This window comes from Pangasianodon hypophthalmus, chromosome 5 (genome assembly GCF_027358585.1).
Source record: "Pangasianodon hypophthalmus isolate fPanHyp1 chromosome 5, fPanHyp1.pri, whole genome shotgun sequence".
Lineage (NCBI taxonomy): Eukaryota > Metazoa > Chordata > Actinopteri > Siluriformes > Pangasiidae > Pangasianodon > Pangasianodon hypophthalmus.
In genome coordinates, this window is record NC_069714.1 from 11,310,044 (window position 1) to 11,335,967 (window position 25,924).

The 25,924-nt window shown below is 38.5% G+C and overlaps 1 protein-coding gene across 6 annotated transcripts; it reads left to right on the top strand.

The window, feature by feature from the left end:
* Nucleotides 1-50: 50 nt before the first annotated feature.
* LOC113524149 (poly (ADP-ribose) polymerase family, member 4) lies at nt 51-24,718 on the top strand. 6 transcript variants are annotated; one of them, XR_003402510.3, is made up of 38 exons: nt 51-184; nt 449-527; nt 654-781; nt 1,096-1,267; nt 1,635-1,737; nt 1,833-1,911; nt 2,034-2,132; nt 2,253-2,411; nt 2,937-3,074; nt 3,238-3,396; nt 3,651-3,802; nt 4,050-4,181; nt 4,274-4,372; nt 4,553-4,736; nt 4,836-4,983; nt 5,179-5,321; nt 5,589-5,720; nt 5,823-5,909; nt 6,079-6,243; nt 6,423-6,466; nt 6,569-6,647; nt 6,783-6,920; nt 7,012-7,207; nt 7,611-7,681; nt 7,999-8,186; nt 8,902-9,001; nt 9,095-9,265; nt 9,412-9,492; nt 9,603-9,683; nt 10,300-10,395; nt 10,892-10,993; nt 13,301-13,357; nt 13,779-14,898; nt 15,001-15,239; nt 15,680-15,782; nt 16,469-16,601; nt 16,700-17,389; nt 24,533-24,718. XR_003402510.3 is itself a non-coding variant. In XM_026910284.3 (37 exons), exons 3-37 carry the CDS (start codon nt 656-658, stop codon nt 16,899-16,901), a joined length of 5,478 nt encoding a protein of 1,825 aa, XP_026766085.3. In that variant the 5' UTR covers nt 51-184; nt 449-527; nt 654-655; the 3' UTR covers nt 16,902-17,416. The 6 variants fall into 6 exon arrangements, 3 of the variants coding, with proteins under 3 accessions (XP_026766085.3, XP_026766102.3, XP_026766111.3); XR_003402511.3 differs by having other exon boundaries at nt 16,700-17,385; XM_026910284.3 differs by lacking the exon at nt 24,533-24,718 and having other exon boundaries at nt 16,700-17,416.
* The last annotated feature ends 1,206 nt before the right edge of the window (nt 24,719-25,924 follow it).

A 25,924-nucleotide genomic window follows, 5' to 3' on the forward strand; every position in this document is an offset into this window, starting at 1 on the left:
TTGTAGCGAGCTGTTATAATAAAACGCACCATAAGATGGCGGCAGATGGATGTGATTGGTCCGTTCGGTTTAGGGGCGTGGCTTGGGGTTTTCCGGGAAGTCCCTTCTGTTTAACAACACTCAGCTTCGACTGCACCTGAAGAAATTCAAATAACACACTTTATCGACTTATTACAAGTGTGAGGTAAGTCAGAGCTTCACACCGAACATAGCACACTATTGTTTTGACTTACTTTTGTCTGTATTTAGTTGTATTTAGAGTTAGTGCTGTTAATTTGGTCAGATATCGAGTACGTTTAGGTTCAGCGTCTCTTTTTGCTATATTAAATATCAGTATTTTAGAGGAAAGTATCCTCTGAGGTAAGCTAATAGAGTAAGCTAATAGAGTTGCTCAGAGTGGAAACTGTAGGGTACAACATTAGTGACACTGTCAAGTCTTTCTTTGCAGGTCCGCCGTTGGCCACGTCCCAATCCGACACACTCCCATGAACACAGCATACCTGTTTAGTGTGGTAGTAAGCGGTTTGGTATGTTGTCCTCATTTCATTTCTTGAGTTGGTTTTGAAACTGACATACCACATCACTGACATCAAATGCTAGGGAAAACAAATCCGTATTTGACTTCTCTGCCTATGTTTTTGCCTCTCTTACAGTAATGGCTATATTCAGTGACTGCTCTGTGGTTCTGGACCTGAAAAATGTCCCCTTTAAGGAGAGGAAGAAGCTGATGACTGCTATATTAGACAATGGAGGAGACATATCTTATGTAGTGAACCAGAAAGTAAATGCTGTTTTTTTTCTTTCCTGATTTCTTAAGCATACCACTGACACAACCACTTAAACTATCAGCCTATTCAGTTATACATCTTAAAGCTTATTGTTCAGTAACTGCTATGAATTAATCAGTAACTGCACTGCAGATAGGAAATGCATGCAGTTATGAGATTGACAGATGTAAGAAACATTTCTGACAGGTCCTGTGAGTTTAAGAGTTTAAAAAAATATGAATAACAAAATGGTGGCAGTTAAGATTGTTATAAACATGTGCAGTGAGAAATCAAAATCAGACCAAGGCTCCATATCTGTCCTATCTAGTGTTCATTTGTGGTTGCGACCAGCCTGGAGAACATAAGCAGCAGCAGATGGAGGAGTGCTCAGAAACACCAGACACCAGTGGTCAGCGTGCAGTATGTGTGGAGCTGCCTGGAGAAAGGACTGCTGCTGCCTGTCCAAGAGCATGTCTTAGAGCCACAAACTCCACACCCTGGTATTACACCCTTGACAAGTTTAAGTGTACACATATCAGTCTTTATGGCTGCAGATATACAAAAGTGTTTATTTAGAGATGATTGACGCATACTTTGTTGATGGCCGTAAACGTAAAAACGCCAGTGGGAGTGTTCTGAACAAAAGAGCAGTTTGTAACTGTGACAGGTTAATCAATGGTATTTGCACTGTTCAGATGTTAGATGTGATCCTTCCTGAAATATGACTAATGTAACTAGAGAAGTGGATGAGTGAGTTACTGAGAGCTGTGTCGTAAACTGACTGTCTTGTGGTGAAAGGTGAAACATTACACAGAACTGTGACTGATCTTAATGGTAAAGGGATGAATACTTCTATCTAATTCCCAGCAGAGCTGAAGTTCAGAGGTCAGCCTCAGTCCCAAAACAGTGGCATTCATGATGAGAAAGCCGAGATTCAGGTGAAGGATGGCACGTACCTGGGCCGGTTCAGGTGTGTTGATTTACAACATGTCATTCAGGTGGTGGACGATGTTTTATACGTTGTATTTGAAACTATGCTTTAGATTTATAATTCCTACTCTGCAGATTATTCAAGGAAAATGATGATGATATGCCAGAATTTTCTTCAGATTTCCAAGTTGCCAAGTACTCCGTTTTGGTCAAGGTGAGTTTACCAGTGCTGTTCACCCAGTGTAGAAATGTAATTCAAATATGCAAAATATGTATAGTTGATCAGCATGCAGAAGATTTCACTTTTGTGTTAATCCACATGTGTGTATGTTGAAGGCTCAGCCAAAAACATGGTCAATTCTGGAGCTTCAGAGTGCCAAAGGCCAAGCAGGACAGCAATATCGTGTTGTGAGCTCCATCATGCATGAGGCAGAGGTGCAGTTATCTAAATTTAAGAGAATCTGTGCTGTACACTGAATATAACATAATATACTATAATATGCTTTTTACAATGGGTTGGTCATCACCTTGGTGTCGTCTTCTCTATTATTGCAGAAGAGTGTAGTGTGGGATAAGCAGGTGCACAGCTGTAGCTCTGAGGATGCTGTGGAGGCGTATCTGATGCTGATAAAGGAGCTGCAGGTCCAAGGTTTTACTCCGACACAAACACTTCCCGTATGGGCTGAAAAGCTGACCTCTCACAGCCTCCAGCAGGTCAGTCTGACACAGCATAACTTGGTTTTTAAGTTGTTTTTTTTTTTAATTTTTATGTCTTTGATTGCTGAAAGCATGTCCTTACAGCTTTGCTAAAGGTTAGTATTTTTCTTTTTTTTGAGCCTTTATATTATCTAAATTGACTTTGGTCTCAGTGTTTAAATGATCTTCTTCAGGTCATATACTATATGTAATCTAAGTGGGTTAAAGTTATTCAGTGTACATCAAGTTAGACCTAAAAATAAATTCGTAATTGGAGTATTAATTCTTTCTTATTAAGAGGCACTGACACTTTGTACAGTCTACTGTCCTATCATACTAAATCAGTGTAAAGTTCTGTTACTCAAGATTCAATCTTAATGACAATCTTAAGGTAAAGCAAATTAGTAACTAAGACGAACATTTTTCTTTTGCCGTGTCTGCTTCTACAATTCTGGCCAAATATATAAAGATGAATTGATTGAACCCATTTTTATGTACATAATCTGATTTGCTGAACTATCTTAAACTATGTATGATTGACAGCTTCTGCTGGAGGAGAAGCTGAACTGCAGCACAATCTCACAGGAAGTGGCCGTCTTTGTGGAGCTCATCTGGACAGAAGCTCTCGGTTCACTTAGCAATATCCTGACCATCCCCGTTACCAGCATCAGTCTCAATGATGTAAGACTCTAAGACACTGAAAGACTCAGTAGAATTAGATTCAGTAGATTATATCTGCAGCATGACAGATGTGTGTAACCATTGTGTGTGTGTGTGTGTGTGTGTGTGTGTGTGTGTGTGTGTGTGTGTGTGTGTGTAAAACCGGTGACACGTGATGCTGCAGGTGAGCAGAGTGGAAGGATTACTGCTGCAGGTACAGAAGAGTCAGTGTGAGGACGAAGTCAAGGGTCTGCTGGAGGAAGTCAACACGCTGCTACCTCTTAGAATAAGAGAGCCAGACTCAAAAAACAAGCTGGTCTCCCAGAAACTAGATCTCTGTCAGGTAACATCTGTAACAATCACTGTTTTTAGTGCACATTAAAGAGCATTTACTGTAAACCAAATATAAATGATATACAGTGTTGAGGGTAGTATAAGTAATTGATAAAGAACCTTGATTATACATTCAGTGTGTTGTATTTTGCTTAGCAATTGTTAAGAATTCTTAAGAATTGTTGCTGTTAAATAACTGCTGTTAAAATGTAGTCAGTTCTCACGGTATCGTAAACTCTGATGTATCCGTATTAACATCCCCAGCTGATCAGAGATATTCTGAACATGACGGAGGTGACTTTGGGAAACCCCTGTCCATCCTCTCTGGGGAAATATCGTGCTCTGAGGTGCAGTATTGAGCAGGTGCCATCTCAAAGCCCAGAGTTCCAGTCTGTCTGCCAGCTTCTGCAGGATAGGTATGTACAGTGTGAACTTCATCTGGGATTGTTCATTGTCGGGTGGGCAGAATGAATTTTACAATATGAATATTCTTCTGCAGAAGTACACATAATATGCATAATGCGGGCAAAAACGTTTCAAATATTTCCATAATCCCATGTTTTATGTTTAGTCACAAAACTTAAGTTTACCAACACACACATTTCCTATATTTTTGTACATCTTTCCAAAACTACATTGTGTCCATCTTTAATAATTCTACAGGCCAGCTCAGATCCAGCAGATACTGCGTGTGAGTAGAGGGACAGAGCTTCATATGTTTAAGAATGAACTTGGCAACATTAAGCCTCTCCTCCATTCCACTGCTTCCAGCAGCCTGGTAGGAATCCTGTCTCGGTGAGAGTCTCCCTTGTTTTCTGTGTCACCCACATGCACAACTGACAAACGTAGTACCTCAAAGTGATTTTGAATTTCGGTTGTTTTTCCAGGGGTCTGTTACTGCCCAGGGTCGGAGTAGAGCAGCATGGGATTGACAGAACAGACATTGGGAATCTGGGAAGTGGCATCTACTTCAGTGACTCATTAAAGTCAGAGTTTTCTCATGTTTTGACCTGAAATTGTGCAAATTATAAAAGGAAGTGCATTGTCATTTGCAGTAGGGTCATGTATATGCTGTAATGTCACATGTATTATTACTGTACCATGATGCAAGAGGGTGTTTAATGCCATAGTTCCTGTTCTGACTCGGAGTCTACTCTGTGTTCCAGCACGTCAGTCAAGTATTCCAAACCCAGTGTGACTGATGGCTGTCGGCTACTGCTGGTGTGTGAGGTGGCTCTGGGCCAGTGTAAAGACCTGCACAAAAGGGATTTCAAGTTGACCTCTGCCCCTGAGGGCTACAACAGCGTGCACGGAGTCCGCCGTACACAAAATACACAATCTGACTTTGAGGTACCTCTTGTGTGTAAAGTCAGTTCTCTGCGCAGGGAACATTTTAGAGCTTAATTTGACACTTTGCATTCTGTGTGTCTGTCTGTGTTTGTGTTGCAGGATGATGAATATGTGGTGTATAACACAGACCAGATCAGGCTGAAATATGTAGTTCAGTATCTTCTAACCGAGGATGAAGTGAAGGACTTTCAGCCTCATGTTGACACGACTCTAGCACCTCCACATTTTGCTTCATCTTCTCACCTCTGTGAGTGTTTTAGAAATAATCACTAGACATTACATTATATATAATGAGTTTAACTACATGGTGTGTTATATTTGTTGTAAAATGTGACCGCACCAAAGGACAAGACGAACATGATTATGCCCAATATCCTCTGGATTTGATGCAGGCTTGACATTGTAATCATATGTATGTGGATGTGTTGGTTTAATCCTGTAGGGTCCAGTGATGACGGTGAGGATTTGGGAGTGACTAAGAACCCTCTGGAGGAGGTCACTGCTGGTTTATTGGACAGTAATGGTCAGACGCTCCCCCTGCAGGCTGTACATGTGAGATGTAAGCTAATGGACCTTCTCTCTCAGGTAAAGTATTAAACTGATAAATAGCTGACTGTTACACAATACAGATTTCTACTGCAGTAATTAATGTCCAACAAGAAACACAACCTTGGAATATTATTTGCGGTAAATAATCTTTAAGTTATTCCTTAGCCACGTAAACACAAAACCATATCCTTAGATATACAAACATGATTTCTATAGAATGCTGTACTATATAATAATCATATCAAATATTTTTGATATATAAAATATTTCAAAAATCATTTGTTTTCCTCATTTTGTTAACAGGTTGTCATTTTCCAGACATACACAAATAACAGCAGTGTTCCTATTGAGGCAAAATATGTCTTCCCTCTAGAAGAGACAGCAGCAGTGTGTGGTTTTGAAGCCTTCATTAATGGAAAGCATGTTATTGGAAAGGTGGCCTTTTCCAGACTACATTTCTGCTTTTATTTTAGTAATCTACAATATTCCGTTTAGTACTTTTTATTATTATTCCCTCTCTGTCTCTCATTCTCTTAGGTAAAGGAGAAGGAGCAGGCGCGTAAAGAATACAAGCAAGCTATAGAGAAAGGCCATGGAGCCTACCTGATGGACCAGGATGCACCTGTGCGTTTCTCTCCTTGCTGTATATCTATATATATTCATAGCACACACATACAGTCCTTAGTGAGGGTGGATTCTCCATGTGTTAATCTTATTTAGTCTTTATTATTTTTTTTTATTCATTTTGGAAATTGTGTGCTTAAAAGTGCTCTTGTGTCTGTGTGTGCTGCAGGATGTGTTCACCATCAGTGTGGGAAACCTGCCCCCTGGAGCCACAGTGCTGATCAAAGTGACGTTCATCACTGAGCTGGTTGTGAGAGCAGGCACCATCATCTTCTCCCTGCCAGGCAGTGTGGCTCCATGGCAGCAAAGCTCAGCACTGAACCAGAGAACCCAGGTACAACAGAAAATTCGAGTTGTCTTGTCACCATTTAATTACCTTTTTTTTTTTTTTTTAAATAAATCAATTGCATTATGTGATTCAGAAAACCATCATTCTCTCTAAAACAGTTAAAAGTGCAAATTGGACCTTTTTTCTAAGCCAAGTCTCATGATTAGAGCATGTTTGTGTTGCAGACCACTGTTGAAAAGGTCTGTGTGAACGAGCTTCAGCCAGAGGGGTGAGAACTGGATCTGTCATGCACAATTTTATGCCATTTGATTTACTATATTTCATGCCATTTGATTTATGTATATCCATGAATATCTCTCTGTTCTTCTAGAGAATTCTCTCTGTGCATGTCTATTGAGATGCCTTATGAGATCATTAACTTGGAGTGCTCTCATCAGATCAAAATCAAGGTGCATTTGTTTGTTTATTTAGTAGGAAAGAACATATAATGTTGGTTTTCTTACAGTTAAATATTATTGAGAAGCCTGTATGTGCTGTATGTATTAGATTGATATAGAGGTGAATTTGTCTGGTCTTTCTCCTAGAGGACAGATTGTAAAGCCGTAGTGAGCACATTACCAGACCAGACGCTCAGCACTGACGGCTTCCGGCTCAGCTTTACTCTGTTTCAGATCCATATGCCCAGGATGTGGGTGGAGAAACATCCAGAGAAGGACACTGAGGTGAAATAAGAGTCATCCTTTGGTCAATAACACTAATAAAAACATACACATTTATCTTTAAACCCTGACACTGAGTGGTTTTCTTGTGCAGGCCTGCATGTTGGTGTTTTATCCACACTTTGAGTCCAGTGGCGTTTCTTTGTCGGATGTAAGTGATGTGATCATTGTGCTGGATACGTCGGAGTCCATGCGAGGAGATGCAATGCTGAACGCACGCAGGATTGCGCTGAAGGTGCTCAACTCACTGGACCGTTCACTAAGAGTCAATATCATCTCCTTTGGCTCTGGTTAGTCTTCACTGAAACAGTCACCTCGTATAAAGTGTTTCATAGTGTTAAAATTCCAGTAAAGTTAAAAAGAATGTTTATTATCAGGTTTATCTAAGGAAACTGTTTTGTCATATAAGAGTAATATTTAATGAAGTTTTAACATAACCACTTGTGTATTTCATTCATTTAATATTTAAAATTTTACCATCTTTAATTCTTAATGTTAATAAATTACATTAGCAATTACATTTGTAATATGGATTATTATGCAACTGTAATAGGAAAAGACAGTTAAATTGGTAATTTCAGTCTTTATTCTTAAAATCTTAAGCAAAAATGTCACAGTTGTGGGAGACCTGCAGCTATTTTCTCTTTTTATGGGAGATCTTTATCTATGTGTTATCCCACTGTTGTTGACTAGATTACAAAGAGGCCTTCCCTTCACCAAATTTGCTAGAGGAGGTATTTGAAGAAGCCAAGAACTTCATTAAGGTGAGTGTTTACAGTCAAAGCCTGGACTACCATCTGCATTTACAGTGTAGGAGATACTGTAAATGCCATATCACAGCTCATGCACAAATGCATGGCTGTTTACCAGAAACATTTGTGTTACAGAATATATTTTAAAGCAGCCTTAAATTATTTGTTTAATCCCTGCAAGTTTTGAATGCTAGAAAATGAAATGTTAGGAGCTTCTTAGAGATTATATATATCCAACTGTATACTTTGTGATTTTATGGTTTTTACAGGACTTAAGTGTTAACACTTTGAAGTTTATTAATATTTTATTTCTACAATTTTAACATTAGTCCTCGGATGCTGTTGGCGGCAGCACTGAGCTATGGAGACCTCTGCGCACCCTGAATCTGCTGCCTCCTTCACGTGGTGTGAGAAACGTGTTGCTTATCTCTGATGGACATGTCCAGAACCAGCCTCAAACCCTGCAGCTGGTGCGAGACAATGTCAGACACACACGCTTCTTCACCTGCGGCCTCAAGTAAGCACTCAGCAGCTTTCTGGAGCTAAATGCAGAAATGTATTTTTAAACATAAGTATGTACCCAATCGATAGATACATGTACAGAGGCTCATTTCCCAAATCAACAGTTTCAGCTAGGTTGAGTGTCAGTATTGAGAAACATTTGAAGCTTAATGGCTGTAACATTGTAATAATGATTCTAATTTCAATTTATATAGCACCTTTCTCACACTCATGATTGATTACCATTAAAGAAGAGGGCAAAAAAGAAAACAAAGTGAGGATGAGGAAATGTGATAACAGATTTCAGCAAAGACTTAAGGCAGCAGAAAAATATTGTCATAAAGATGCTGTGGGTAGCATTTCAAATCCATGGACTTGATTGTTGTGCCCCACTCTGTGTCTAGTTTAGTCTAAGTGACCACCAGTAAACCCATACTAGAAAATAATAAAGTGCGAGTCATATGCTTAAGTTACATCTTAGAGAACCCTTCTTGATCCTGTTGTGTGACTCATGTTCTCAGCAATGTGATAAACTAATAAACTATCAAAGGATGCCCAGTAATACACATTATTCATAAGTAACCCCATCCAAGCCAATATGGGTGTTGTAGTTAATCACCAGTGGGTGAAGAAAGTAGCTAATTGTGAATAGTAAAAGGTATAGGGAATTTGTCTACTACACTTTAGGTCTGTTCCTCTGTATCTAATAATCTGCTTGTGTTCATGTGTAGTCTAACAGCTAATCGTTATATGCTGAGAGCCCTGGCTCAGGCAGGTGGAGGAACTTATGAGTTTTTTGACACAAAGACAAAGCACACCTGGGCTGAGAAGGTGAGCCTTACTCCTTTATCTTCAAGTTAATCTTGAGGTTAGCAGTGTACATGTGTAACGTTTGGGTGAGACATTGCTGATTGGCTGTTGTAGGTGAATTCTCAGGTAAGGTGCATGGTATCACCAGGCTGCAGTTCTGTGGCAGTTAAGTGGCAGCAGTTCAACCCCACAGCTCCCTCTCCTGTTCAGGCTCCCTCACAGCTCCACGCTCTCTTCAGTGACTGTCACACTCTGGTCTACGGCTTTGTCCCACACTGCACTCAGGTATTTCAGCAGCACTCCTTGTTTGGTTTTTGTACTTTACTAAATGCATATAATTTTGTGCCTTGTATTCTCAGTCCTAAAACCACTGTAGCCTTTTGTCAGTTATTGATCCTTGGAACTCAGCTTGAGAGTTTTTATTGGTTTAGGCCACTCTGTTTGGTGATCTGAGTGGGCAGGAAATTGAGACCATGGTTTCTACTACAGAATTACAGAAGACTAAAGGAACAGTAAGATTTGGACTCATAAATATTTTTGAATTATCTGGAGGTGTTCTGATATTTACTACAATTGCTTATTTTATGTATTAAAATTTTTTTTTTATGTTTCTGTATTCTAGTTCCTTCACAAGCTAACAGCAAGAGCAATCATCAGAGACTATGAGGATGGCAGCCTTGGCTCTAATGAGGCAGAACATGAGGTTTGCACTATAGGCTCGATGTTTATTGAATACTTTTAGCAGTTCTTTTTATATAAAGCCTAGTTTGGTGTGTTTTCTGGAGCATGTGGAAATGTGACACAAGAAATGAAGAAATCTTAAAAATTTAAGCCCTCTTACCTGTTGAGGACATCGTTCAAGGTTTCTGGATCAGTGTTCCAATCAGATCTGATAGCTTAAGGTGCAAGGATATTTTCATATTTTATTTTATTTTATATATATATATATATATATATATATATATATATATATATATATATATATATATATATATATACATATATATATATATATAATGCAGATGCAGATGCAAGGATATTTTCATATTTTATTTTATATATATATATATATATATATATATATATATATATATATATATATATATATAATGCAGATGCTTGAGGACACTGTATCATAGAAATGGGGGATGATTTTTTTAAACTGTCACATTAATACTGATAAGTACATTTTGATATATGAAAATCAACAATGTTATCGCAATCCAAGAGTGTGTGATGATGAACACATTTAAGGCAATTCCTGTCTTGTGTCTGAAACTAAATAATGTTCTAAGACTGTTTTCTCCTACCTTTGTCAGGGGAAGAAAGCAGAGCTAAAATCCTACATCATCGAGCTCAGTAAAGAGTTCTCCATCCTGTCCCAGTTCACCAGCTTTGTTGCCATTGAAGAGAGAGTAAGATTACTTCAGCTTGACAGATGCCTTTTAACACACACATTAATTTCTTATATGAAAAATCAGAAGATTGTTGCACAGTATTTAATATCACTCAAGTTTAAATAAATAAATAAGCATTTTTGACCCAAGCAGGTTTAGATTGTTAATATATGGAAGCATGCTATGGCCTTCACAATTGTCACCTCAGTTGAACACTTGTGGGCTGATGTGTTAGACAGCGCTGTCCACCACCATTATCAAAACATGGTGGTTATAACAGCAAAAGAAACAGCCTGGGACGTTCAACATACACATATGAGTGTGATGTTCAGGTGTCCGCATACTTTTGGCCATATAGTGTATGTGTGCATGGATAATGTGCTATAGGTTTGTGTGTTGCTGTACTGATATGGACAACAATTGCTTAAACAAGTCCCATTCAAATTTAAATAGACACTTATTCTGTGGCATAAAGCATAACTGCAGTAATTTTTAACTCCTTATTTCTGTGTAGGACCAGGAACAGCTTGACTCCGGTTTTACTGACATCCCTAAAATAATTGCAGAGGAAGATGTGGATATTCTCTCTTATATGGGCTGGACCGAACAGAAACAGGTATCTTTGTTCTTTTATGGCAATAATAACAATACAGTTTACTTATAAGACATTTTACTAACCTAAAGATACTTACATTAAAATTATACACAAATAAACATGAAAACACATAAAGACAGATAAGCTTACATGGCAAATAGGAGGTGACACAGAAGGGACAAGTAGCTGACAAAAAGGGGGAGAGGACACAATAAAAGAAATAGTATGTGTCCATCCAAACAGTGCTAATGAGAATTAGTTTCTTCTTCAGAGCTATACAGAGTGAGTTGTTTCCTACAGTATCACGTATAACAATTTATCTTTGGAATTTATCTCTGAATTGTGATAGGTCAGTGGCAAACAGGTTTAAGTTAAAATAAAAAAAAAAATTTAGTGCATTTGCAAAGTGTAAAAATCTGAGCGTTGCACAATTCCCAATCTAGATTTGTCTTTAGATAAACTGGCACTTGCTTTCTGCATAGGAAACAGCAGCAATTTTGCCACTCATTATCTGATTCACCCAGCCAACTGAAACTGAACCCATAAAGCACCCATAAAACACAGCTGATCACATCTTCACAGCTAATTGTAGCCCTAAAAGCAACAAAAAAAAAACAGAGCATGAGATTCCTCGATTATGATAAGGTATGATAACGTAATATACAGTGCTTTGCAAAAGTATTCATACCCACTGAACTTTTCCACATTTTGTCACGTTACAACCACAAACAAAAATGTATTTTATTGGGATTTTATGTGACAGACCAACACAAAGTGGCACATAATTGTGAAGTGGAAGGAAAATGATAAATGATGTCCGAAATTTTTTACAAATAAATATCTGAAAAGTGTGACGTGCATTTGTATTCAGCCCCCCTGAGTCAATACTTTGTAGAACCACCTTTTGCTGCAATTACAGCTGCAAGCCTTTTGGGGTATGTCTCTACCAGCTTTGCACATCTAGAGAGTGAAATTTTTGCCCATTCTTCTTTGCAAAATAGCTCAAGCTCAGTCAGATTGGATGGAGAGCATCTGGGAACAGCAGTTTTCAAGTCTCGCCACAGATTCTCAATTGGATTTAGGTCTGGACTTTGACTGGGCCATTCTAACACATGAATATGCTTTGATCTAAACGATTCCATTGTAGCTCTGGCTGTATGTTTAGGGTTGTTGTCCTGCTGTAAGGTGAACCTCCGCCCCAGTCCCAAGTCTTTTGCAGACTCTAACAGGTTTTCATCTAAGATTGCCCTGTATTTGGCTCCATCCATCTTCCCATCAACTCTGACCAGCTTCCCTGTCCCTTCTGAAGAAAAGCATCCCCACAACATGATGCTGCCACCACCATGTTTCACGGTGGTTATGGTGTGTTCAGGGTGATGTGCAGTGTTAGGTTTCTGCCACACATAGCGTTTTGCATTTAGGCCAAAAAGTTAAATTTTGGTCTTAGCTGACCAGAGCACCTTCTTCCACATGTTTGCTGTGTTCCCCACATGGCTTGTCGCAAACTGCAAATGAGACTTCTTATGGCTTTCTTTCAACGATGGCTTTCTTCTTTCCACTCTTCCATAAAGGCCAGATTTGTGGAGTGCACGACTAATAGTTGTCCTGTGGACAGATTCTCCCACCTGAGCTGTGGATCTCTGCAGCTCCTCCCGAGTTACCATGGGCCTCTTGGCTGCTTCTCTGATTAACGCTCTCCTTGCCCGGCCTGTCAGTTTAGGTGGACGGCCATGTCTTGGTAGGTTTGCAGTTGTGCCATACTCCTTCCATTTTCAGACAATGGATTGTACAGTGCTCCGTGAGCTGTTCAAGGCTTGGAATATTGTGTTATAACCTTACCCTGCTTTAAACTTCTCCACAACTTTATCCCTGACCTGTCTGGTGTATTCCTTGGTCTTCAAGATGCTGTTTGTTCACTAATGTTCTCTAACAAACCTCTGAGGGCTTCACAGAACAGCTGTATTTATACTGAGATTAAATTACACACAGGTAGACTCTATTTACTAATTAGGTGACTTCTGAAGGCAATTGGTTCCACTGGATTTTAGTTAGGGGTATCAGAGTAAAGGGGCCTGAATACAAATGCACGTCACACTTTTCAGATATTTATTTGTAAAAAATTTTGGACACCATTTATCATTTTCCTTCCACTTCACAATTATGTGCCACTTTGTGTTGGTCTGTCACATAAAATCCCCATAAAATGCATTTTTGTTTGTGATTGTAACGTGACAAAATGTGGAAAGGTTCAGTGAGTATGAATTTTGCAAGGCACTGTATAATAGTTAAACATTTTTATTTTAGTGCTGTGTTCTGCTTCTTTTGTAGTGGAGTCAAGAGTTACAATATTGCCTTCTGGAAGACGTTTCTGAAGGATCCTCACAGGTGAGATGTCATAAGAATGGATAGTTAGGCTTAATGTTGGAAAGTTAGAAAGACAATGAAAAAGATCAGACTAGCTAACTAGCTAACATTACCAGTGCTCTTAAACAAAGATTTTGTAAAAAATTATTTTTCATAATTAGTGGGAAAAGGACCGTCTGACGTTTATGAAGTGTACATGTGTTTTGTTTATGCTTGTTCATATATAGTTACATCCAGAAATATTGGCACCCTTTGAAAGAATATTCAAGAATTGTAGTATAAAATAAATATTACCCACAACAAATGAACAAAATAACCAAGGGTGCGCATTAAATTAATATGAGTGTATCACAGTCCAGCTGTACTGAACCTGTGTGTAAGATTGTTTACATTTACTGACTATTTAACATTTTTTTATGTCTGTTCCATTTCTGTCTTGCAGCACTCTTTAAACCTGTGTTCTGCTGCAGAAGACAGATTTAATGTATATGCTGATAAAGATGAATACAGTGAAAGTGAGTCATCATTAATGGGAAGTTGCCTTGAGTCACTATTAATGGCAGCTGACGATCTCCCTTCTGAGCATGAGACAGTTTTTGAAGCTTCTCCCTGCAGAGCGTCCACAGATACAGACGAATATACACACTCATCTCGTCCACCTCTGCAGAGAAAATTCTCCTCACGATCAAACATTAAAGCTAAAGCTTTAATGCGGTCCAGGGCCCGGGTTAACATGGCACCCATGTCTTCAGAATTTGCCCTCCGTAAGGAACCTTCAGGAACTTCTCTTATTTGTCCTCCCAAAAACATGATGGAAGAAGGCAATGCCCTCTCTGATGCTCTCTCTTCTCCCAGAGGACATGCCTCTGCTAGACTCAGCATGCCTGCAGCTAATTGTCTTGCAGCTCATGATGTTGATTCTGCTTTTGCTCGCATTACCTCAGCTACTTTTGATGCCCTTAATCTTAGTGCTGTAAGCAGTTCTTCCATTCAGTCCACCCAGGGATTTTCTTCTCCTCCCAGTATTGGTTTTAAAGTCCCTCCTCCCCCTCCTCCTTTTTGTTTAGGAGCATCTCCTCTTCCTCCTCTCGTCTATGGCAGTGCCCCTGCTCCTCCTCCTAGTGATAGTATGGGTTTCCAAGCTCCTCCTCTTCCTAGTGCTGTTTTTGGAGCCGCTCCTCTTAATCTTAATTTTGGAGTCTCTCCCCCTCCCAGTGATAGTTTCACAGCAACTCCTCCTCCTAGTCTTCTTTTCGGAGCTGCTGCTTTTCGTCCATCTAGTATTGGGTTTGGACCCCCTCCTCCACCTCCTAGTGTTATTTTTGGAGACCCTCCCTCTCCTGCTGGATTCAGATCTTCAGCTTTTCCTCCCCTTCCTCCCCTTCCTCATAGTATTTGTTTTAGAGACATTCCTTATTTTTCTAGTGTTGATTTCGAAGAACCTGCTCCTCCTCCTCCTAGTGCTGGTTTTCGTGTTGGAGCCCTTGCTCGTTCTGTTGTAGCTGATACTCCTTCTTCTGGTCCTTTTTCCAAAAGTGGCTCCCTACCTGTTGAGGCAGTAGGTAAGTTCTACCACATTACTGGCTGGATGTTTATATATTTACATTTACAGGTTAATCCATTACTTGGATTTAATAAAATTCTTCCATTCTCTGTTCTCCTAGCTGAAATGGGCATCAGTTCAGCAGGTTTAGGCTTTCCCAAAGCTCAGAATCAATTCTTAAGTAGGGCCATGAAAAGAAGAGTACAAAAATGCAGTTTTGAATCATTCAGTGCTAAGAGCCACAGCACAGTTCCTCTTGAGGAAACAGAGAGCTACCAAGTGCAGACAGACAGCATAAGTGAACGATACAGACGACCTGACAGAATCAACTGGGAGGAGCTGTTTAACCTTCAACACCAGGTACATATATGCCTGTGTACATCACACATACATTCTACCACATGTATGCTGAAATTAAATGCCACCCATAAGTAAGGGCAAGTGACATCAGAATTCAATTACTATTATTAATTAAAGCTTAACACATGAATATAAGAAAAATATATAGTAGTTCATCTAATGCTCATGGGTATTTTTTAACATATTTATTTTAGAATATATTTCATATTTTTATTCACAGCTATTACAGGCAATATCCAGGCAAAATTCAGGCAATAGATGTATCTGAATTTAAGGCAGTGAGCTTCCAGTCAACCCAGTTGCAAGCATTTTGCTGGTTAAAACCACAGAGCAGCCAAATTTCCCATTACTATGCTCACCTAAAAATACCCAATGTGTTTGTGTTTAAAAGTGTTTTTTGGATTTTTTTTTTTTTTTTTGGTCTTTAATGTTTAACACAGGATGGCTATTGGGAATGTACTGGGACGCTAAGTAGATTCCTGGGCCTGGATGTAGACTTCTTTGCTAATGTCTTCCTGAAAGAGAAAGGCATCTGTTCTTTGGGTAAATCCAATTTATTTTTACTTTAACTCCTACTGATCGCTTTGATTATCCCTGAGTGCTTTAACAACAGAAAATGCTTTGCAAGGAAGATAAATAGAACTAGACATGCTGCAGAATATAATGACAAAGTAAAGGCAAATACAATAGCATCTTTTTAAGGTGTTGACAGTAATAATCTCCAATAAGTGAAGGCCATAGCATATGATTTACATCATTTTCATACTCCACAAAACATTCAGTGAGCCCTCATGTCCTGTATATGTGAACAATTTTATCCTGGAAGATTAAAAAAACTCCCATTAGGATAGAAATGTTTCATCATGGGATAAAGGTGATCAGTCAGAATAGCTGATACAGTCAGAATAACTGTCCTACAACTGTATTGATTTGCAGTGAGCTTTTCTTAAGGGGACAAGTGGTCCCAAACAATGCCACCAAACTAAATATCTTCACAGCATAACAGAGCTACTGATTCAATCTGTTTCACTTTTTTTTTTTTTCAGCTCAAAATATCACTCATAGTGTTGACAAATTGATATAGTTAAAACATATTTGAAACCTTAAATTCACTTCCTAGATTCAATTCTTTGGTCTGTAGTTGTTCTGGTAAGCTTAAATTTATGATGAATTCTGCTTTGAAGGAAACACACTATATGTTAAATCTTTTGGACCGGTGTGTGTTTCAGGTGCAAAGGCTCATGCTGACATCCTGAAGCTGGTAGCCACGCTGCTGGTGCTACAGTTGATGCGAGTGATGAAGATGGCAGACGGGGAGCTGTTCCAGTCTCTGTTCCGTCTCAGTGACCACCCTGAGCCCAGGCAAGGGGCCCTGCTTGTTCTGCATTTCCTTTACTTTCCAGCAGTGTTGGTGGCAAGGCATTTTGGTCATGTCCTATTATAATGTGTTTGTGGTGTAGGCCAGCCTGCTGGGAGGCAGTGAAGAGGGCAGTGGAGTGGGTGTGCTGGGCAGACAGACAGTACCCATGTGTGTGCAGCAGGCTGGAGTTTGGCTGGGACTGGGAGTCCTGCACACGCCAACTGCTGGGATTGGACGCGCTACCCCCCTTCTCACCTCTGATTCCTGTGCTCCAGAGAAGTACACGCCTGCCAGTCATGTAGAACCCAGACTTCCAAATCAGCACAGCTCCTCTGGGCCTTTTAAACTTTTTTTTTAAAGATATTTCAATTATATTACATTACTAACCAAACAAAATAAATATTGGGTGTGGATAGATCAGAGTATTGTACTCAGCTGGCCACTCCAGTGGTCACTATGACAAATTAGGAATTGCTGAAAAAACCTCTTGGATTATTAAAGTAGGTTGAAGAAACAACACATATTCGTATTAATTCTAATTGCTGATACAGCATTCACTTAAATCAGTTTCAGTGTAATTACCAATTTGAATATTTACATAGAAAATGTTCCCCTTTTGTCTCATGACTGTGACAGAAGTTATTGTTATTGATCCTCTTCTTCATCTTCATCATCTTCTTCTTTTTCTTATTTTTGTTCTTCATTCCCACCACCTACTGAACTGATGTATTGTGAGCATTGAGGATGGAACTTGATTGATGGGAACATCATTAAATAAAAAATACAGTAGGTAATAAATATACGCTACGTCATGTTAGTCAATACTGTTGTGTTTAGGTGATTTAGTCATGCATTATATACTCTATTTTGATCAAGGCAATTTGTAAAATAATCTGCATTGTTATATTTCATAATCCTATACAGCTACCAGATGTTTGCCAGTCATGAAAAGTGACCTGTTTAAATGTGTACACATGACAAAACTGAATTAAGTGTTGTGTAGTTTGCCGATTATCAGAGAAGTCAGTTTCTCAGCACAGTCACTGCTACTTCCCTGATAGCTTCCCCAGTAGCAGCAGATCCTTTAAGTCCTGTAATTTGAGAGGTGGGGCCTCCATTGACCGGGCTTGCTTGTACAGCACATTTGTCCCACAGATGCTTGATCGGATTAAGATCTTGGGAATTTGTAGGTAACACTGCATACCAGGAACACCTCACAAGACCTGCCGTTTTGGAGATGCTCTGACCCAGCCATTTATGCATCACAATTTTGCCCTTGTTAAAATCTTTCAGATCTTTACACTTGCTAATTTTTCCTACTTCCAGCACATCATCTTTGAGAACTGACTGTTCACTTGCTACCTAATATATCCCACCCCTTGAAGGGTGCCATTGTAATGAGATAATCAATGTTATTCACTTCACCTGTCAGTGGTTTTAATGTTGTGGCTGATCAGTGGGTGTATGTGTTTATATATGTGTGTGTATGTGTATACATATTATGTTTCAACTTTATTGTGCAGAGTACAAGTACAGAGCCAATGAAATGCAGTTTCACATATCCCAGCTTGTTAGGAAGCAGGGGTTTTATATATTTATATATATATATATATATATATATATATATATATATATATATATATATATATATATATATATATATATATATATATATATATATATATATATATATATATATATATATAGTTTCATTGTCTCTCTCTCTTTCTGTGTGTGTGTATATATGTATGTATATATATATATATATATATATATATATATATATATATATATATATATATATATATATATATATATATATATATATATATATATATATACACACACACACACACACACACACACACACACACACACACACACACACACACACACACACACACACACTGTATATAGACACACTTACTGAACACATTATAAGGAACATCCTGGAAGTAGCCATTAGGAAATGCGGAAATTGTGGACATGAAGGGATGCACATGGTCAGCAACAATAGGCTGTGGCATTCAAGCAATGATTTATTGGTATTAATGGGCCCAAAGTGTGCCAAGAAAACATTCCCCACACCTTTACACCACCTCCACCAGCCTGGACTGTTTACACAAGGCAGGTTGGGTCCGTGGATTCATGCTGTTGGCGCCAAATTCTGACCCTACCATCTGTGCGCCTCAGCAGATATCGAGATTCATCAGACCAAGCTATGTTTTTCCAGTCTTCAACTGTCCAGTTTTGGTGAGCCTGTGCCCACTGCAGCCTCAGCGTCCTGTTCTTGACAGAAGTGGAACACAATATTGTTTTCTGCTGCTGTAGCCCATCCACCCCAAGGTCCAATGTATTGTGCATTCTGAGATGCTTTTCTGCTCACCACAATTGTACGGAGTGGTTATCTGAGTTACTGTAGCTTTTCTGTCAGCTCAAACCAGTCAGGCCGTTTTTTGTTAACCTCTCCCATCAACAAGGCTTTTCTGTGCGCAGAACTGCCACTCACTTGTATTTCTTTATTTATTTTTTTCTTTACAGAAAGAGAGAGAGACAATGAAACTATATATATATATATATATATATATATATATATATATATATATATATATATATATATATATATATATTATATTAGTCCATCCTTAGTCCATCCACCTTAGTAGTCCGTCATGGTTGCTTGAAGTATCCTTGAGATATGCCTAGAACTCAATTGTAGTCCACCTGTTGCAATTTGAATTGATTGGACATAGTTTCAAAATGTACACACCAGGGTCTATAAGGGCCCTAAATTTACACTGCATTGTCAGGACAAAAACCAAGCCATGAAGTCCAAGGAACTGTCTCTGGTTCTCCGCTGTCAAATTGTGGCAAGGCATAGATCAGGGCAAGGATATATAACAATTTCTAAGGCTTTGAGTGTTCCCAGAACCACAAAGCTATGGTGTGCTTCTCAGCGGCAGGGACAGGGAGACTGCTAACAATTGAGGGATGGGTGAAAGCAGCCAAATACAGGAACATTCTTGAAGAGAAGCTTCTCCATGGTGCACATAAACTCAAAGTGGGGTGACATTTCACTTTTCAACACAACAATGGCCCTAAGCATACAGCCAGAACAACATTGGAGTGGCTTCAGGGCAAGTCTCTGATTGTATTTGAGTGGCTCAGCTAAAGCCCAGACCTAAAACCCATCAAACATCTGTGGAGAAACCTGAAGATGGCAGTTCACAGATGCTCACCATCCAATTTTACAGAGCTTGAGAGGATCTGCCATGAAGAATGGGATAAACTACCCAAATCCAGGTGCAAAGTTTGTAGAGATGTATTCAAGAAGACTGGTAGCTGCCAAAGGGGCTTCTACAAAGTATTGAATAAAAGGGCTGAATACTCATGTGAATAAGAAATTTCAGTTTTTGATTTTTAATGTATAGTTAATATATACTTCAATTAAAGGTTAGAGTTCTCTCATATTTTCAGTGTGAGATTAAGATAATTAACCACAAATACACTTATTTAGAACAAAAGCAATTAGAGCAAATGTTCTCTTTATATCTTTAAGAGCCGCTAAACTAATCACTGAGTATTGAAAGTGTTTCCGTCACCTAGTAGACATGTTATTTGGCATTTTATTTAATTATGTATAGAAATCGTCACAGTACTGCAGTAAAGAGAAACCATGGTAAACACAATTCACTCAGGTTTGATACCAAGCGCAAAGACATTTAAATAAAAAGAAGTAAGAAAATAATTTTGTTATACTAGCAGCATATATACGTGTTATACATGTATGTTCTGTTTAAAGAAGACAGTTAATTCATATAATAACTCAAGCAGTTTTACAAGAATTACATAAGGTTGTTTTTATGTAAATCCCAGCATGAGAACACAATAAAGTAAAACTGCTTACCAAGTGCGATAATATTGTTAATATTGTTAATTAATACTGGAAAGCGCAGACCATATTCAATAGCTTAAGCAGTTTTACCGGTAACAGTCTTAGGCACATGCAAAGAAATGCTGTAGAGCAAAGATGCCTTCAAAAATAATGAAACTAAATGTTTCTACATTAAAAAATTACTGTAAAGAGCAGTAAACAGTAGTAAATGAAACAAAGTCAATATTTGTTGTGACGATCCTTCACTTTAAAAAAAATAGTAGTCTCAGGTACAGTGTGTGCAGTTTTATAAGGAAATGAGCTGTAAGTGTTACTGAGCATCTTGCAGAAGCAGCAATTATAATCAGTCAAGGTTTTTTCTGTTCTAATACCCGTGAACTCCTACCCGTGACTGCTGATTGCAGAGAGATGTTATAATAAAACACAAAACAAGATGGAGAAAGAGGGATGTGATTGGTCCGCTTGGCTCATGGGGCGTGGCCTGGTGCAGCTGTTTGACACTCTGTGTCACATATCATATATCAGTATTTTAGAGGAAAGTGTCCTCTGAGGTAAGCTAATAGAATAAGCTAATAGAGTTAGTGCCACTCTGTCAAGTCTTTCTTTGTGTGGGCTACGTCCCAATCCAACACACACCCATGAACATAGCATACTTGGGTCATTTCAGCATTTGAGGACATGTTATATATATATATATATATATATATATGTATTCCTGCACTTTTATTAAATAAGAGTAAACTATTAGAAAATGTTGTTATATTAAAACAAATGTCTTTTTTTTTTGCATTTTCTCACATTTCATCACCCCTGTTATGGACATATGGCTATCCATCCATCCGTCTACTCTGGAGCCTTTGCCAGGGAACTCCGGGCACAAGGGTGCCAACCCATCGCAGGGCACAGTCGCACACACACTCGCACACTATGAACAATTTGGAAATTCCAGTCAGCCTACAGCACATGTTTTTGGGCTGGGGGAGGACACCCCTGAAGCACGGGGAGAACATGCAAACTCTGTGCCCCCAACCCCGGAGGTGTGAGGCAAATGTGTTAACCACTAAGACACCATGCTCCCCACATATGGCTATATGAAGGGAATATCTTGCAATGAATTAGTAGCATTAAAAAAAATTTTATATCACTTTATTGTTTTCCAAGTAAATAACAAGTGATTGTGCAAAAATATTAATTGACCAAAATCTACTTTTCATGTAATTATTGTCTTACCATAAAAAGCAGAGATCTGGGCCTCTTAATCATTAGAGAAAATGACATCAAATCTGTTATTTTCCTAAATATTTGTAAGTAACGTGATTGACAGTGTTTAAACAGGGTTGACATTGTTGTGTTATATGGCATTAAGTGAAGTAGTCAGTGAAGTAGTCTTTTAATTTTCCTTTAAGTTTATTCTGATATGATATTGTAGTGTTTTAAAATATTTAGAAAGGTATTTCAGTTTAAAAGGTTCTGACCAGCAGAATGACACATTTTTTGCAGTCAAGACATTTGTGGTGCTATCAACTTTGACAGCTGAGAAATTCTAAAGTAAGCATAACAATAAAAACTATACAGTGTATAGACATTTCATTAATAATTCACATTTCGAAAATGGAAATGTTTCAAAGGCTAAGCAAATGTAACTATTTAAAACATTTAATACAACATTAATGCTTGAGATGCATTAATTAATGCTTAATTAATGTTTAACATTTTTAAATTTATGCATCAAAAGAAACATTTTATAACCATTCAAACATTTTTAAAATGTGAGGAATGAATTAAAAACTATAAATTTCAGACGATTTAATTATTCAGAAGACATCAATTAGAAAACTGCAAAATTATACCAACTGTGTAACTATATTTCATGTAACTCTTCTTTACTTCATATTTTTTATTCTGAAATGTTGATCTTTAATTTTGTAGCTCAGACCATATGTCTCGGACACCTCTCACATGGCGTGCAGTAAAAGACCTCGGTGGTGGAATTAACCAAACAGTGTCATCATTGGGGGACCATATCTTGTCTCCCCTTAATGGCCGGAAGAAGCAGTTTGCTCCTATATGCTGCAAAAATTTCACTTGTGCGTAGCCGCCTTCTGTGGCCATGATTATTCCGGGGTACAGATCTTCCTTCTATTTTACAATGCACCTTTTTCCAAGTATTTTTGTGCTATAAAATCAAATTTCTAATGGACAGAAAGATGCTTTAGGCTCCTTGAAATTGAATTCCTGTGTGTAGTATCAGCTGCACTGAAGTACCTTTGCAATGGTACACATGCAGCTCACATCATGATATATCAGCTGTGCTGGGTGTGTTGTTACAACTTGGTGAATGCACTTTGTCCTTTGTGAAATAAAGTCACGTGACTTACCCCGTTATAACAAGGCTGACAGAAAGTTGAGGACAAGTTTAAAATGATCTTTTTTGCACTATTTATGCATTAAAATATGATTTTAATAGTTGTGTGTATACGCTCAGGGACATGCCATTTTACTGCATTTACAACTTTGGAAAGTTAATTTCCAAATTAACTTTTCTTTTTTAATTAACAAGTTCTTTTTTAATTTTTAAAAAAGAAAATAAAATGTCAAATATTGAGTGTTTGTATTGACAAAGAATATGTAGAAGGTGATTATGCTTAGTGTATTTGTAAACTATGTATGTTTTATTCATTAAAATGTCAAAGGGAGAGAGCTTGTCCTCAGATGCTGGAATGACCCACCTGTTCAGCGTGGTAGTAAGTGGTTTGGGATATAGTCCTCAATTCATGTGTGTACTGAGTCTTGATAAAGTGGCATGGCTCATGGAAATCCTATGCTAAGGAAAACATCCAGAACCCGTATTTGATTTTTCTGCCTATGCTTTTATCTCTCTTATAAAAATGTAATGGCTATATTATGGCTATATTCAATGACTGCTCTGTGGTTCTGGACCTGAAAAATGTCCCTTTTAAGGAGAATAGAAAGCTGATGACTGCTATATTAGACAATGGAGGAAACATTATCTTATCTTATGTAGTGAAGCAAAAGGTATATGCTTTTTTCTTCCTTGACTTCTCCTGTATAACTACACTCACTGGTCACTTTAACAGGAACATCAGTATATATGCTCATTCGTGCAGTTATCCAATCAGCCAATCATGTGATAGCAGCACAATGCATAAAATCATTTGAATATTTCAGAAACTCCTGATTTCCTGGGATTTTCACATACACACAACAGCCTCTAGAGTTTACATGGAATGGTGCAAAAAATTAAAAAGCATCCTGTGAGTGGAGGATCTGCAGGCTGAAACAGCTTGTTGATGAAAGAGATCAGAGGAGAATGACCAGACTGGTTTGAGCTTACAGGAATAACTCAAATAACACTCTGTACAACTGTGGTGAGCAGAAAAGCATCTCAGCATGCACAAAACATCGAACCTTGAAGTGCATGGGCGACAACAGCAGAAGACCACATCAGGTTCCACTCCTGTCAGCCAAGAACAAGAATCTGAGGCTATCATGGGCACAGACTCACTGAAGCTGGACAGTTAAAGACTGGAAAGACCAGGTGATTTTTTTTCTCTAACCTTCAACTGTCCAGTTGTGTGTGAACATCCAAGGAGATCAGCAGTTTCTAAAATGCTCAGACCAGCCCATCTGGTACCAACATCCATGCCACAATTAAAATCAAAGCACATTATTCAGGAACTACTATAAATTAATCAGTAACTGCACTACAAATAATAGGAAAGGTATGTATTTATGAGACTGTGGAATATAAGAAACGTTACTGACAGGTCCTGAAAGTGTAAGAGCATGAATGATGAAGTAACAATGGCGTGACTGTTATAAAACAAATGAAAAAAGAAATTTAATTTACTCATAATAGGAAAAAAATCTCATGTTCTTCTAGATATGTAGGCCTATACTTTGTGCATGCCAAAAGTGCTGCTCTCATAACTCATAGTATGAGTCATGAAAAAGTGATGTTTAAGCATGCAGTGAGAAATCAAAATCAGACCAAGGCTCCATATCTGTCCTATCTAGTGTTCATTTGTGGTTGCGACCAGCCTGGAGAACATAAGCAGCAGCAGATGGAGGAGTGCTCAGAAACACCAGACACCAGTGGTCAGCGTGCAGTATGTGTGGAGCTGCCTGGAGAAAGGACTGCTGCTGCCTGTCCAAGAGCATGTCTTAGAGCCACAAACTCCACACCCTGGTATTACACCCTTGACAAGTTTAAGTGTACACATATCAGTCTTTGGTAATGGAAACATAAAAAGGACAGTGGGAGTTGTTATTTTTTCTGGAATATGACTAATGTAACTAGAGAAGTGGGTGTGTGAGTCACTGAGAGCTGTGTCGTAAACTGTCTTGTGGTAAATGGTGAAACATTACACAGAACTGTGACTGATCTTAATGATAAAGGGATGAATACTTTGCATTCTGTGTGTCTGTGTTTGTGTTGCAGGATGATGAATATGTGGTGAATAACACAGACCAGATCAGGCTGAAATATGTAGTATGTACAGTTAGGTCCGGAAGTATTTGGACAATGACATTGTGCAAGGCCACAGAATGACAATTTTGCCTTTATACACCACCACAATGGATTTGAAATAAAACAATCAAGATGTGATCGAAGTGTAGATTTTCAGCTTTATTTTAAGAGGCTCCACAAAAATATGGCATTTACCATATAGGAATTACAACCATTTTAAGCAAACTACCTCCATTTTCAGGGGCTCAAAGGTATTTAGACAAAGTGACATAATTGTAAATATAACCATATTTACAATGACTGCCTGAAGTCTGGAGCCCACATTCTCAAAACTCAAATTCTGAGTTTCCTCCCTGGAGACACTTTGCCAGGCCTTCACTGCAGCCACCTTCAGTTGTTACTTGTTTGTGGGTCTTTCTGCCTTCAGTCTTGTCTTCAGTAAGTGAAAAGCATGCTCTATTGGGGTGAGATCAGGCGACTGACTTGGCCATTGAAGAATATTCCATTTCTTTGCCTTTGAAAAGTCTTGAGGCACTTTCGCAGTATGATTAGGGTCATTATCCACCTGCAATGTGAAGCGGCGTCCTATCGGTTCTGTAGCATTTGGCTGAATGTGAGCAGAGAGTATAGCCCTATACATCTCAGAATTCATCTTGCTACTTCTGTCAGCAGTCACATCATCAATAAACACCAGTGAGCCCGTTCCATTGGCAGCCATACATGCCCATGCCATATCACTTCCTCCACCATGTTTGACACATGATGTGGTATACTTTGGATCATGAGCTGTTCCTTTCTTTCACCATACTTTTCTCTTTCCATCATTCTGGTACAAGTTAATCTTGGTTTCATCAGTCCAAAGAATCTTATTCCAGAACATGGGAGGCTTTTTTAGATGTTTTCTGGCAAAGTCTAATCTGGCTTTCCTGTTCTTGAAT

Excerpts from the sequence above, each read along its gene's own strand:
- LOC113524149 (XM_026910284.3), top strand. The coding sequence starts at position 656 with ATGGCTATATTCAGTGACTGCTCTGTGGTTCTGGACCTGAAAAATGTC. Across the intron at positions 4,984-5,178 it reads TGCTTCATCTTCTCACCTCT|GGTCCAGTGATGACGGTGAG; the intron begins GTGAGTGTTTTA and ends TTAATCCTGTAG. Across the intron at positions 6,244-6,422 it reads CACTGAACCAGAGAACCCAG|ACCACTGTTGAAAAGGTCTG; the intron begins GTACAACAGAAA and ends TTTGTGTTGCAG.